We start from the raw sequence: 15,422 nt of genomic DNA, 5'->3' as shown, positions 1-15,422 counted from the left end.
ACACACACAGAAGAACTAAAATATCTAAGCTGCGTGTCTCTGTGTTTGTGTAGTTGGCAATACGTGAATGTATTGAGTGTTGTTTGTGTCTGTGTTACTGTCAGCTTACAGTACTGTGCAAGAGTTTTAGGCAAGTATGGATACATTGCTGTAAAGTAAGAAGGCTTAAAATAGACATGTTAATAGATTATATTTATCAATTAACATAATGCAAAGTGAGCGAACAGAAGAAAAATCTAAATCAAGTTCATATTTGGTGTGACTGCTCTTTGCCTTCAAAACAGCATCAATTCATCTGACACAGAATCAGCTGTGTAGGAGGAATATAAAAACTGGGTGAGAACTCCACTAACAAGATGAGGTTGCTGAAGACAGTTTACACCATAGGAAGACTGAGCATAGCAACAAGACAATGTAGTTATACTGCATCAGCAAGGTATCTCTCAGGCATAAATTTCAAGGCAGGCAGGGGGTTCCAGATGTTATGTCCAAGCTCTTTTGAAGAAGCCCAAAGAAATGGTCAACGTTGAGGACTGTAGGCGCCGTGGTCAGCCACAAAAACTTACTACAGCACATCATTCACACAGCTGCTACCCCCGAATCAATATGCCTCCTTCGAATACCATGCTGTCTTTGTGTCCGCTCCGGTAAAGGTGATTGTCATATACCGTCCACCAGGACAAATGGGTAACTTTGTGGAGGAGCTAGACACACTGCTGTCTTTAATCCCAGAGCATGACTATCCCCTACTTGTCCTCGGTGACATGAACATTCACTTAGACAATTCAAACTCAGCAGACTTCCTGTCTCTGATTCAGTCCTTTGATCTAACACGGGTTCTCAGCCCCCCGACCCACAAAGCTGGCAAGGTGGTTGACCTCGTTCTTGTTCGAAACTGTGCCACAGAGTGCCTAACAGTCACACCTCTACATGTGTCTGACCACTATTTCATTCAGTTCACGGTATGCCTACAGGAAAAGCCCATTCTTCCAACACCATTGGTTTCACACCGCCACAACCTCCGCAACCTGTCTCCCGCTCACTTTGCCTCAGTGGTAGCTTCCGCTCTACCCTCCCTCAACACATTTTCCTCACTTGAGGTCAATGATGCCACACAATCTCTGTGCTCTACACTAAGCTCGTGCCTGGATAGCCTGTGTCCTCTTTCCACAAAAGCCTGCTCGCCCAAACCAGCCCCAACGTGGCTAACTGATACCATCCGTGGGCTCCATACTGATCTCAGAGCGGCTGAAAGAAAATGGCGAAAAACCAAAGACCCCGCCGACCTTAAGAGCTACCAATTGCTCCTGTCCTCCTTCTCAACAAGCATCAGTGCTGCCAAAACTGCGTTCTATAATGACAGAATAAGCAGTGCCACTGACTCAAGGAAATTATTTTCCACTTTTAAAGCGCTACTAAAAGCTCCTCCACCTCCACCACCCACAAACTTGTCTGCTGATACCTTTGCTGCCTTCTTCACAGGCAAAGTGGAGGCCATAACTAGCCAATTCTCTGATACACTCAAACTCAACCATTGTAGCAGTCCTACTACATCTTTTCCTCTGCCCTCCCAGGTCAGTGGTTATTCACTCTCCTCGTTTACTCCTCTCACAGAGAGCGAAGTATCAGAACTCTTGACCCGTAGCCGTCCAACTACATGCCCACTGGACCCGATTCCTACAAATCTCCTCCAAGCCATATCTCCTACTGTGGTCCCCACAATCACTCATGTGATAAATACTTCTCTGGCTTCAGGAACCTTCCCAACCACTTTCAAAAGGGCTCGGGTTACACCCTTGCTCAAAAAGCACTCACTTGACCCAACTCAACTTGAGAACTATCGACCAGTGTCTCTTCTACCTTTTTTATCCAAAACTATTGAACGGGCAGTAATCAAACAGGTCTCAGAATTTCTCTCACGGAATGACCTCATAGATCCATACCAGTCTGGTTTTAAGAGTGCCCACTCTACTGAAACGGCTCTTCTGTCTGTAACAGAAGCCCTAAGGTCAGCTAAAGCTGCAGCCCAATCCTTGGTTCTTATCCTGCTTGACCTATCAGCTGCCTTTGACACAGTCAACCACAGGATCCTGCTATCCACTCTCTCAGCAATGGGCATGTCGAGTAAAGCACTCCTGTGGTTCGAATCCTACCTCTCGGGGCGTTACTACAATGTTTTGTGGCAAGGACAATTATCCTCCTCCCACTGCCTCTCCACAGGGGTGCCCCAAGGCTCAGTGCTTGGGCCCCTTCTCTTCTCAATTTACTCACCCTCACTGGGGCCGATCATTCGCTCGCACAGCTTCTCTTACCACTGCTACGCAGACGACATGCAACTCTACCTATCCTTCCCGCCAGGCGATCCCACTGTCTCGGCGCGGATCACGGACTGTCTATCGGACATATCTGCATGGATGAAGGCTTGCCACCTTCAACTAAACCTCTCTAAGACTGAACTCTTGGTCATTCCAGCCAAGCAATCTATCCACCATAACATCAAACTACAAATTGACTCCGCTACCATCACTCCAGCCAAGGTGGTGAGAAACTTGGGCGTCATGATTGATGACCAGCTGTCCTTTTCAGACTATGTTGCTGCTGTCTCTCGTTCATGCCGCTTTGCTCTATACAACATAAGGAAAATCAGGCCCTACCTCACTCAATACGCCACCCAGCTTCTGGTACAGGCCATGGTTATCTCTCGCATCGACTATTGCAATGCCCTCCTAGCAGGTCTTCCAGCTTGTGCGGTGAAACCCTTACAAATGGTTCAGAACGCAGCAGCGCGTCTGGTTTTTGATCAGCCCAAAAGAACTCGTGTCACTCCATTACTCAGTGACCTCCACTGGCTCCCCATGGCCTCCAGAATCAAATTCAAGTCACTAATGCTTGCATACGGAGAGACTACTGGGTCTGCACTCATCCAGCTAAACTCCATAATACAAACTTACGTTCCTTCTCGCCTGCTACGCTCCTCCAACGAACGCCGCCTGGCTCTGCCATCCCTTCACACAAAGCAATCCCAGTCCCAGCTATTCTCATCTGTGACACCATGATGGTGGAACGAGCTACCACACACCATCAGAGCCCTCTCTAACTTCAAGAAGCTCTTGAAAACTCATCTCTTCTGAGAACACTTCCTCTTATTACACCTCTAACTCCTAACCCCTAACATGCACTTCCTGTGCTCTTCTTCTTCTATCCCCTACAATGATCTTGTATAGATTGCACTTTTTGTTTTGATTGCACTTTTTGTTAACTCTTCCTTCCTTCCCTAGGTATTTACCCCATTGATGTGATATGTACTGTGAGCTCTTACTAGTATTTATTGCTGCTCTTACTAGTATGTTTTGTCAGTTGTAGATCTGTAATAGATGCTCTGTTGATGCTTGTATGTTGTTCCTCAAATGTAAGTGGCTTTGGATAAAAGCGTCTGCCAAATGAGTAAAAGTAAATGTAAATGTAATGTAAAGAGACGTGTCAACCAAGACAGCCCCTCCACACCCAAAGCTTTTAGCATTTCTGGGCGGATCTCATCAATCCCTGGGACTTTGCCACTGTGGACTTGTTTGACTACCTCAGTGACTTCCGCCAGGGAAATTGACGAGAAACCCCCATCAGCCTCCAGCTCTGCCTCTACTAGAGAGAGCGTGTCAGTCGGATTTAGGAGTTCCTCAAAATGTTCCTTCTACTGCCCAATTACCTCATTAGTTGAGGTCAGCAGGGTCCCATCCTTACTGTACACAGCTTGGACAGTTCCCTGCTTCCCCCTCCTGGGGTGGCGGACAGTTCTCCAAAAGCACTTTGGTGCCGACCGAAAGTCCTTCTCCATGTCTTCTCCGAACTTCTCCCACACCCGCTGCTTTGCTTCTGCTTCTGCCATTTAATCATGTCAGCTGTATGTTTGTCTACGTGTAGCACCTTATCTCCAAAGCAATTTCCTCATACGTGTAAAAAAATTACTTGGCAATAAATCTCTTTCTGATTTTGATTGTGATTTTGATCATCTGGTTGCTGCTGTTTACATTCACCCCAGATGCAAGTTCAAAAAATGCACTGTGGAATGTTCGGGGTGTATACATGTATGTATATATGTATATAAATAACTGTATATATTGTGTTTATTTGTTACCATATATTAATATAGACCTACACTTAATTCTATGTTGTGTGTGTAGCATGAACGAACTACAACCTAGTACCTTGTGCGGTACCTTATAAACTATGGCCACTATACCTGATTACATGTCATGTAAATGCGAAGGAATTCATGCCTTTTTATTTCTGATTGGTGTTGACAGGACGTCGTGCTCAGAACGACTCCTTCCAAATCCCAAATATGTCTATAAGGACTTCTGTTATTGGAGTTTAATAAAAGTTTGTGGTCTATCGGGGAGTTCAACCTGTTTGGTTAATTGTCACTCTCAAGCATTTGCTGTAACACTACATTTTACACTGCCACCTGCAGGCAATGAGTGACATAGCTGCATTCTTCATAGCTAGCCTACTGTTTATGTGTTTGGTTATGTTCATATTTTATATTTTAAACCTGTGCAATGTGCATTCAGAAGAAATAACGGTAATGATGAGGCTTACAGTTTATTTTGTGCAGAAGCAAGGCTGTGATAAGTGAATATATTTCCTTCTATAGAAAGTGCAGTTTTATGGTTGCACATAGGGGTGGGGAGTTAGTTAACTGGGGCTCTTTTTGTAAAGGTTAATTTTCCAGAAAGGCACAGTACATGATATAAATTCAAGCAGATTACAAACTTTAAAGCAGGGATTTTGATGTGTTACAATCAACAGAAACACCTGCTATTCAGTGCTCGTTCTGAATATATCGTTCTGGCTGACATCCTCAACAATTATTTTCAATTAGTGTACGCCCACAGGTAATTGTGTTCTCACAACAAACATCTAATAAATACTTTGCCAGGAGCTGCCTTCCCCTCATCTTTATTCAGGTAGCTACACTTGATAACATGGATGTCAGCTCACTGTCTCTGCAGTGAGAGGTGCCTGCGTGTCAGAGGTAATTACACTTCTGTTCAATAAGAAATACAGCTGCTAAATAAAACAAAAGGGTTGCATTTGTTTCAGCACCCTAAACATACCTAACTAAATTCACTCTCCTCAGAGAGACATATGCTGCCCGTGGCCTGTATTTCTTTATGCCAGACACTGTACAGTAATAATAAAGCCACTAATATACGGAACATTTTCAAGCTTTATTGGTTTTCATTCTCATCATACGTCAATGTCCCCCATTTTATGAAGTGTTACATTTAATGGGTCTGATGTGCAACTAATTGCTTCTTTTGGTCTTAAAAGAAAGCATTTCCTTTTAATCACAGGCTGGGATGTCTGTGAGCCTCTTATTCACCTCCAACTTTAATTACTCCTTTTCTGTGATGGAGACAAAGATCTGCCAAACATCTGAGTCTGTGCCTCAATTTTACATTCAAAGATGAGACGGATAATAACTAAAATAGTGTATTCAAGTACCAACAAGTCTTTCTTTAAAAATGCTACCATACAGATAATAACATTCATTTCCATTTGCTCTGCTCTTCTTTACAATTCACCCAAGTGGTTCTGTATGTACAAAAGCCTGGCAATTGTCCGCAACTCTCACCCTTACGTGTATTCATTGGAAGTACGCTTTCACGGTAAATACATCACATGTTATATAATCCCGCATGTTGTTGCAGGGGGGCAGCTGAATTTGCCTTCAGAGCACAATACCCACAGCATACCACTGGATCAGTTAGTTTAGATTTTCTTTTTTGGCATTGAGCATGTGTACAGTATCAGCTAAATAAGGAATTAACAAAAGAGTCAGATGAAGTCATAAAACCATCACTTTATTTGAGATACACTGATATTTTACAGTTCATGGATTCACTTCTTATGCTGAAATGAGGTTTACATAAAACCTTGGTGCCCCAATGGCAATCCTGTATTACAATATCGGTATTCTAACACTAAATACTCAACGGTGCATATGACTCTACAGTATGTGACACAACAAATGAAGGGTTGTGTAGAGAAGCCTATGATTCCAAATATTCCAAATGTGTTAATTTTGTCAGCATAAATAAATAATGTCAGTGTGCTTCCGTTTGTAATCCTTGACACAATGTTTACTCCCTGAACGGAACTAGAACTACTTTACCTGACAGCTCTCACCTTCAAGACAAACTGTATGTGCACGACAAACACTGCCGAAAACAGTACCTCTGAAGGGTTGAAGCCATGAGATCAGTCTAATGAATGCAGAAAATAAATCTTACAGTAAAAGAGAAACTCCAGCATAGCAGAATTCAAGTTCTTTTTCTCAGCAAACATGAACACTATCAATACTTCACAGTTTACATGAAGGCCTAGACTGGTGGAAAAACAAAAGAACTACAATCCCGCTGATCTATAAAATACAACATTAAAGATCAGAGAGTAACACAGCTGATGACACAGTATAAGCTTATTTTGCCAGCAGTCATGATACTTTGCCACAGCTCACCTGTACACACAAAACAGTACATTCAAGACTTCATAAAAGGCTGTGACTGTGTCTTGGTGTGACGATGTAGCAGAGATTGATGAGGTCAGAACTTCAGCTCCATACGGAGACGTACAAAAATTAAATTCATAATGTATGTCAATGCACGTTTTTAAATGTACTAAAGATAAGACAAATAAGTCTGCATTACAGCAGTATGCTATACTGTATGTGTGGTTGTCTAATTGACTAATATCAGAGTACAGATAGTGGCATGAAACTTCTATGCACTTTTCCTCCAGGTACAAATATTTAAATAATAATAACAACTAACATAGGAGTACGATACCAATGTCATACACTCCACTGGTTTAAATTCCAATTATGGTCAGCTATCATTGGTCAATGAGCAGATTAAAAACTGATGTGGTAGATAATAAGAATATGAATGTTTTGGTTGCACTCCTTTTCTAATTTATAGTTTCATGTTTCCTTAATGTACAGTTTGAAGAAAACAGAATTAATTTCATTAATTACTAACAACATTGTTTAAACCTTCCTCATGTCATATTCTACGTTAAAATGATGTAAATATTGTAAAGTAGTTTCTGATTAACATCTTGCATCATAACATCTTTTCTTGCTTAGAGCAATATCAAGCCTTTACATATCATCCACAACAAAAGTGTCACTTATTCATTAAAAATATCTTTTTACAGATGAAATCTTTGGAAACATGTCCCTTTTCCCTCAGAGAATTCAAACAGTTATTATTTTTTTCTGTAGTACTGCTTGGCTCCAGTAAATGTGCAAACGCAGCTGTCTTCAGCAACAGTAAAATGCAATGGGGCCAGGCAGCCCTCTGTGGTTCCCTTTATAAGCTGGGCTAACCTCACTTCCCTTTTCACACAATCCGGCACACATTAAGCCATTCAGACAAATCAATAAGTTATAGTGCTTATCATCACACATGCACAACTTTGAAATAGCAGTACTGAGATGGCGTTGAGAAAATACACATTACAATACAATCTGCAGACAAATATTTTCCCTCACAATGAAATGTGACAGTGTGGAGTGCGACCAGAAAAGTTCATGTCTCTATAAAGATGAGCCAAAAATGCTACCAAACATAAACAGTAAAACTAAGTTCTCATCTGTAAAATAAATTGTTCTTTCCTGGCAGTTTCTTTAACAATGCCTGTTGTTTTGTAACTTTCACAGCTAAATATGCCGTACTTTCAGGATCAGGAGAGTCAGCCCACTTATTGTTCATAAAATGTATCACATCTATTCTTCCAGATGCTTTGTTCAGTATTGACCGCAACATCTCTTTCAGTTAACCATGCAAACCACATTACGCAATGGAAAAACAGGCCCCGCTTCAGAGCTTACCCACCAAAGAACTTTGAACTCAAATGACTGATTATTTGAGTTGTTTTTATGTTTTGGCTACACCTTGGCTCATCTTTAACAGGTGTGTTCATTCTAGATGTCTGTACATCTTAAAACATTTACCTGATTATGTACATTCTACATACCTGTCAAGCATCTCTATTTATAAGATACATATATGTCAATGTGCTATTTTGTGATAAACTGCAGCGACGTCTCCAATATTTCAGCTAGATTTAAAAACCAATTACTTTCTAAAATGTTCCTAAATATGCAATAAATAATATAGCCCATAAAGGAGATCAGCTTCTGAGTCATAAATACAGTAGAAGGCTTCACTGATTTAGTCTTTATAGTCACTGTTAAAATTCTTAATTTTTTCCCTTACTAATGTACATAAATTTGATCCCTGCTGCATAGCACTGTATTGTCAGTATTGTGGTTTGCTAAAGGAGATTGTTTGCTTGATCTGAATAGTCTCAACTAGTTTAACTACTAAAATGTGCTGGGTTGAGCTTTGCAGAACGCCTACAACTGAGACCAATGACCTACTCATTCTATCTACTTACAGTCTTGCGTGCATTACTCCCTAGTTTCATGTTTTCTTCCATCAATAGATGTTTGCTCTGTTGATGTTTACTGGATCATGGGATCATCATTGGGAGAGGCCAGAGTTGGGACACTAACAAACGGATGGGCTTTGTCCTCATTCTGGCTTGTGGCTCTTTTGGAAACGGTAGAGAAGAACAGGTGGTCGTGCTCCAAAATAGCGATGCGGTCCTGTGGCTTCTCCTTTTTCAGGTAGAACATCTTCCTCAGCTGCTTAAGTTGCTGCAGCTCACAGAAGGTCTCCAGCACCACCAGCATGACTATCAAACCCAGGATCAGGTAGACTGATGAGACAAACACACAAGCAAGGAGTACACAGTAAGTAGCATTAATGACTCACTTTATCAAAAACAAACCATAGTCACTGATTTTCCATGACCCTGAAAAGAAACCACCTAAACACTCGAGATAGATACAAGTATGTTTTTAGAACCTAAGAGTGACTATTTTTTTGTACAGGACAAAGGTATTAATACTATTATATACTAAAAGTATACTATATTATATACTAATCTCTCATTGTATTACAGTTTTAAGGTGTTTCACTATGACAGCTGGTGGTGCAATGTTGTTGTTTTTATACACTAAGACTATTTTATGATATGTCAAAGTCGGCCTATTGGGAATACAATGCATTTCTTCATTATTGTCTCAAAACATGTTGTTTATGTGCACTGACACAAGAGGGCAGTGGCTAGCTTACCCATGTTAAGAACTGAGAGTGTGCTTTGTTGAATGGTGAGCTAGGGAGAAACACAGGGTAATAGTTTCAAACAATGCTGGAAATCCCCCATTTAAGTGTAAAGGGGGCCAGCAGTAAAATCAATTTGATACAAGCAAACCCCTAGAAATCAAAGGTGTGTCTGGACTATATAAACACACATGCTGTAATACAACTTCTGTATTAGCACTATTACCATTCATATTATAAATAGTATGAGTATTACAGCACTATCAGGATTATGTTGAGTTTGTTGTGTCTGAATTAGCAAGTGTCTAAAAACATTTGAAATCCACATTTCTTCCTAGAAGAATACATTTGCATGAAGTGACATGTTTTACTGTATATTTGCATTTAAGCAACAATCTTTTGTTTGGATTCAATTAAGAAGGCAGAATATACTGTGTACACAGAATATTGCTAACCTGAATGCAAATCACAAAGGCAGTGGCTGCTTATCACCAAAATCAACACCAACAAAATCGTGAACACTTTTTACACAAATAATAACATAAATTGTTATTTGTGGTGCTCTGTTTTTAGCTCTTCTGTTTCAATGCTCTAAATATTATTACTGATATCGGTGATGTCACTTCCGATAAGGAATTCTATTTTTTTCAGAGAGGAAGTACAAATGTGTCTGGTGTTATTTGTACAAACAAACACATTCTGTCAATGCCGTCTCTCCTCCTACAGACTGACAAATTGTTCCTGCTGAATGACGTCTCTCTGGCAGGCTCGTACCACCCACCCACCCACACACACACACACACACACACACACACACACACACACACACACACACACACACACACACACACACGCACACACATGCAGGTGACAGCTAACTGGAGTAGCGTTCGACATTCATGCCCACCCACAGCTTGTCAAGAGTGCATGTGTTCAAATTGAATTTCTTAACTCCAGCCACAATTAGCTGTGACAGTGCTGCTGACAGCCAGCTGCACAATCACCCAGAAAAAGCAATCAATGCCTTGCTGCTCTCCATTAGGCCATCGCTCGTTTTTTCTCCTGCACCACACTGTGTTCTCTTATCGGACAGATAAATAGGTCTTTAAACATGTAGAATATTGTTAAAAGTATTGTTGATCAGTAACAGTACATAGCTTGCTTTCGGCCTAATTTAAAAACAATAGTAATGTTTTCAACTGTATCTGTCGGGGAAGTAGGCTGTTTTGTGTGGATTACACATTAAAGTGCAAGAACTGTCAAGCTAAGATAAAGCCACTACTATCATACACGGCATATTACAGGCTAGATCTGAAACAGGTTTGTACCTTTAATTCATGAAAATAAGGCGGAACAAAGCATATCCAGATCATAACTGTGTATAAGTTTGGAGCATGTGTTTACCATGTTGCACATGGCACCATACAGTTAAGTTTCCATTTATCGGGTCAAAGTATACACCAAGCTTACAGTGTCACACCTATGTAGGCGAAAGTTCACGATCATAAAACCTGCTAAATATAGCTACATTCTCACATCAGTAAATGCAAACAGAGTAAGCAGTAATATCCTCTTTGCAAAAGGAAGCATTGGAGTTTATAAGAAATGTGGTCCTGACTTTGACAAACACAGACACCAACAGTAACACTGCTGTGCGCCAGTCACCTCACCCATAATATCTTTCAGCTACTGTAATTTGACCATTCATATGATATATGATGTTTACAATGCTTCACATAGTACCATTACAAACACCTGAATAATAATGAAAATGGACAGTAAGCAGAATTCATGCCAACCATAAAGTTCCCACCACCTTACCATGGAAATAGCTCCAAATACAAAGAATCATCAGCACTCACCGGTGATGCCCACTTTGTAGAGCTCCCTGAACTTCTGGTTAACTGCCTCTCCAGGTACATAGTCTCCCAGGCCGATGGTGCTGAGGGATATGAAGCAGAAGTAGAAGGACTCCAGGAAGTTCCAGTTCTCCTCCAGCGATGAGAAGATAGCGGCGGGGATGAGGAAGAAGCAAGAGACGGCCAACATGGCGAGCAGAGTGGCATGAACGATGGCCACCAGCGGCTTGGACAGGCCCCAGCGCGTGTGGATGTACATGACCGGCCTCCGCGTGCTGAACACCATGATCCTTTGCACCACAGCCGTGAGGAAGAGGAGGGTGAAGGGAATGCCAATCACAGAGTAGATGATGCAGAAGGTCTTCCCGCCATCTGACAGTGGTGCTGTGTGGCCATAACCTGTAGGACAACAGAGAGGACAGAAAATATTTCAGTTACAATTAAGAAAGCTGCTGCAGGAACAGGTTTCCACGAGAGCACAACATTTTCCATTAAACATTTCAACCATCTAATCACATAAACCTAGTCTGTGGTTCCTCCAGAATCTCACGTGGCACTACCACATCAGATGTGAAATTGTTTGCATCCAGTAGGACACAATTTGGTAAATATCACTCTATAAAGAGGGTTTTGTAAGTACACTGCAATCACTTTATCTGTGTGTATTTTAAATTAATCTTGTTTTTATTTAATGGTAACAGAATGCAGCAGGAGTACTTTGTAAACAACGAGGGATTTTTTTTTCTTGCTGGCACATCAAGACTTAAGACTTTCTGCACTTCTTGGCACATTTTGAAACTACTACTGTGTTCATGTACATTGTATTGACCTTGTGATGTTCACAGTTATTATTATTATTATTAATATTTACTGAGGAGATTTTAAAGATGGCAAAATTCAGTTCTCATAAGAGGAGGCGGACAGCGTGTTTCCATCGATGATGCGTGGTGCTCAAACGCAGTGTGTGACTGAAGATGAACCAAATGATCATCACTATCTCGTTGCTACTGATTACATTCCTTGCAAATTCAAAAAATGCACTGCAGAATTATTTCCTGGGTGAATATGTGTATGTATACAGTATATATGTATAAACAACTGTATGAATTGCTTTACCATATTATCATATACATTTAATCATCTGTGTGTACCCTGAAGGAACTACATACTTTCATTTTTGTTGTACAACCTTATGGCATATAATGATAAAAATACCTTGATATCTTGTTATTACATACTATTACTGTTACTTACACACTTCATTATTATAAACTAAATTAGGAAAAAGCAGCAGAAAAAAACATCAACACTTTATTCAAAATGTCTCTGTATCTGTATCTGACACAAAGACAAAAGACTCTGATAATTGTTTTTATTAACGTGGACCTTCCTCTTTCTCTCATCCAGAAGGTTTTGGAATTTAGCCTGTTTCTGGTTTATTTAAACTTTATTTACACAGGGTATATAAAGGATGAGCATGCATGCCCCTTTAAAGCAATTCCCCGTTGGCAACAGGAACAGAGTCATAAAATAAATAAAAGAGTCATTAAACAGTAAAAGTACAGGCTCAATCAATTACAGGCTGTTATATGATGATTACTTAGACCAGTTATGTCATATTTAAGGAGGTATTGCTGTAAAGACCTAACATGTTCTCGTGAAGTGGACCTAACAAACGAATGTTAAAAATACCACGGCTCACTAACAAGAGTGCAGAAATTAGGAAATAGCAGCAGGTTTGCTTTTGATAGGTGCTGTTAAACATCCCAAACAATCCACTTTCAACTTCTGCTTGGTATTTATTAAACTACTTCTGCTGAGAACAAGATCAATGTATATGGCTGCACACTGGTGAGAATCAGGTAATGCCATCATGGCGTCTGGTTCTGTATTTTGTAACTAGTCAGTAGTAACTGCTGAGTAACAAAGTTAATAGAAAATACCCAACAACAATCAACCGCAGGTGTTTGATTTAATGATTAGTAGGGGAAAATAAGGATCAAACTGATTGGACTCACTCAAGTGCCACTGCAATTGATAAAAGCATGTTTGAGACTAAAAGAAGAGCCACAAAGCTATCTGATCTAGATATCTGTCAAGTCTCTCTTTAGCCATTAACAGAATTTTGCTGAGACTTAAACAAGGAACAAAGACTTTCATGCAGGCTGTCAGCTGCTGCTGTAGGCAATGAGTATGTTGAAACCTGACAGATAACTGCTGCCATGCGGTCAGACTTAAGTTCTGCTGGTATCCTGACTGACAAGCATCTGTAAGACATGTTCTTTTGTGCAACGCTAGATAACAGAAAATGATTCTAAGCACATTCAAAACATGCAAAACTGCACAAGTGCCTAAAGAGAACAAAAAAATACAGAAGTATTTGGTTAAGGGTAGGCTCTGTTTGGCTAACTTGGAACATGTGATTGCCCTTTAAGGGGGAAATGAAGATAAGATGTTGACAGAGAAGGTGTCTCAAGTTTAACAGCTCCTGTCCATGACACTGGTTATAGACATGCTGTCTGGGCTTCAGCACTTTTCTGGAGGGCAGGTCCTTTACAGTAATGTTGTATATATCAAAGGTTGCCAGGACGGCAACATAGCCTAGTTACTGTGCCACAGTTATGCAAAACAGAAACACATACAGATTGATAGACTTGCTTCTATATCAGATCAGGGCAAATGCATCTAAAGTCTGTTTTTAATATGAGGATGAAGCTACAACTGTTTTAATAAATAGGATAGTACTACTATATATCAAAGTGATGAAGGGAGGACATAAATTTATCTTTTTTGTACCCAACAATTATCACATTCTGCATGACACATTTTTAGTTTCCACTAACTTACCTGCCTTACACTCAGTAATGGTAGGCAATATGCTAGTGGGGCCTCGTGGCACAGCCTACCAAAATGCTGCAGCATCACCTACTCCTTCCTGCCTGAGCCTGTCGGCGGTGACCAACACTTACCTGTGGTGGACAGCACGGTGCTCGCAAAAAACAGCGCAGAGGTGAAGTCCCAGTTCCAGTTAGCTGAGGCGTTATTGAGGATGGAAACCCCGTAATTACTGGCATCCAGTGCTTTCTTTAGAAACCGCTCCAGACGCTCCTCGGACAGACATTCATTTTCCTGGAGGAATTGTTTTTTAATGGCCCTTAGCTCCTGGCGCAGGAGGTCTTCATAAGGCAGCTCGACCGAAGAAAACACAACAGCGCCGAATATGAGATAAAGGAGATACCCCAAGACTAGAGATGCAAAATACCACGTCGATCTGTGACTCTGTATCAACCGCACACACGAATTGCTGGCTAGAGACTGGAGCATTTTTAATTAAGAGGTATAGTCACCTCAGTGTTCGTTACGGATTTATATAAATAACGTTACCCTAATAAAATATCGTTATTAGCTTAAGCCCCTACTGTGTTTCGTACCGAAATATAGCTTTGGAGAGGGATGTTGTAATGAACGAAGCTTTGCTTCCCCCTCCGCGAACCTGCTGTGGCGTTCAGGTGCAGTCGGAAATGTCCAATTATACGATGAGAACAATATTGTGACTAGAGACCATAGACTGTATAGGGAGCCTGCTTCTTTCTCTCTGCCGTTAGCTGAGGCTACAAAAAAACGCTTTTTGGATGATAAATTCAAACAATGATACAACTACGCAACTCTTGTTAGTCTACTGTTTCCATTTTGATATTATTTCAGAACAAACACCAAGTTAAAGGCTCCTGTATTTATAGTGTTGATATGTCCGAGCTTCAAGTGACACTTGAAGGCAGCAGATGATGTGGCGACGACATAGGCCGTGTGACGTAAGAATTCCCCGTTCTCGCCTTCCAGGTGCTCTGGTGTGTTTTCTGAGCTTAGACGTCTCAGTTTCAGTTTAAAACCATCGAGAAACAGCTATTGTCACTTGTCACTGTCACCAAAGAAGGTGAACAGGGAGAGGGAACAATAGACGCCCCGATACTCACAATGCAAAGCAGAGAAATTTAGGGCGTGGACAGACATTTATTAGTGGCTTCAGAAAGGCAACCAGGCTGCAGATGAAAGTTTAATCTCGACTTTTAGAATAATGGATGAAATAGGTATACTACACCTGTGGGGATCTTGATTGTGTTCGTGGTATCACTACAAATTTAGCAGCACAAATGTTGTAGCAACTGCACCTCATAGATGCAGTTTTGATGTTGTTGTAATGTTGATTTTTTTACTGTGACTGTTTCCCTTTGGCTTTATGTGTAGGCTATGTGGGATTTTGAGTGGGTGTCATGTTTCCTCTAGGAAGAGTAGGTCCAGATGGCTTTTGGTGCGTACCAATAAACATAGTAGGAGAAAATAAAAATAAAAAACATAAAAGTAAGTACTG

General features: G+C 40.8%; 1 protein-coding gene across 1 annotated transcript; it reads right to left on the bottom strand.

Annotated features, from left to right (window-relative positions):
* Nucleotides 1-5,843: 5,843 nt before the first annotated feature.
* kcnk1b (potassium channel, subfamily K, member 1b) lies at nt 5,844-14,518 on the bottom strand. The gene is made up of 3 exons (XM_046074520.1): nt 14,023-14,518; nt 11,057-11,452; nt 5,844-8,787 (listed from the first exon to the last, which is right to left on the bottom strand). Exons 1-3 carry the CDS (start codon nt 14,375-14,377, stop codon nt 8,531-8,533), a joined length of 1,008 nt encoding a protein of 335 aa, XP_045930476.1. The 5' UTR covers nt 14,378-14,518; the 3' UTR covers nt 5,844-8,530.
* Between the last annotated feature and the right edge of the window lie 904 nt (nt 14,519-15,422).

The sequence above is a fragment of the Micropterus dolomieu genome, linkage group LG17, assembly GCF_021292245.1.
Source record: "Micropterus dolomieu isolate WLL.071019.BEF.003 ecotype Adirondacks linkage group LG17, ASM2129224v1, whole genome shotgun sequence".
Classification (NCBI taxonomy): domain Eukaryota; kingdom Metazoa; phylum Chordata; class Actinopteri; order Centrarchiformes; family Centrarchidae; genus Micropterus; species Micropterus dolomieu.
This window is presented reverse-complemented; position numbering and strand designations above follow the sequence as displayed.

Excerpts from the sequence above, each read along its gene's own strand:
- kcnk1b (XM_046074520.1), bottom strand. The coding sequence starts at position 14,377 with ATGCTCCAGTCTCTAGCCAGCAATTCGTGTGTGCGGTTGATACAGAGT. Across the intron at positions 11,453-14,022 it reads CACCGTGCTGTCCACCACAG|GTTATGGCCACACAGCACCA; the intron begins GTAAGTGTTGGT and ends GTTGTCCTACAG. Across the intron at positions 8,788-11,056 it reads CTACAAAGTGGGCATCACCG|TCTACCTGATCCTGGGTTTG; the intron begins GTGAGTGCTGAT and ends TTGTCTCATCAG.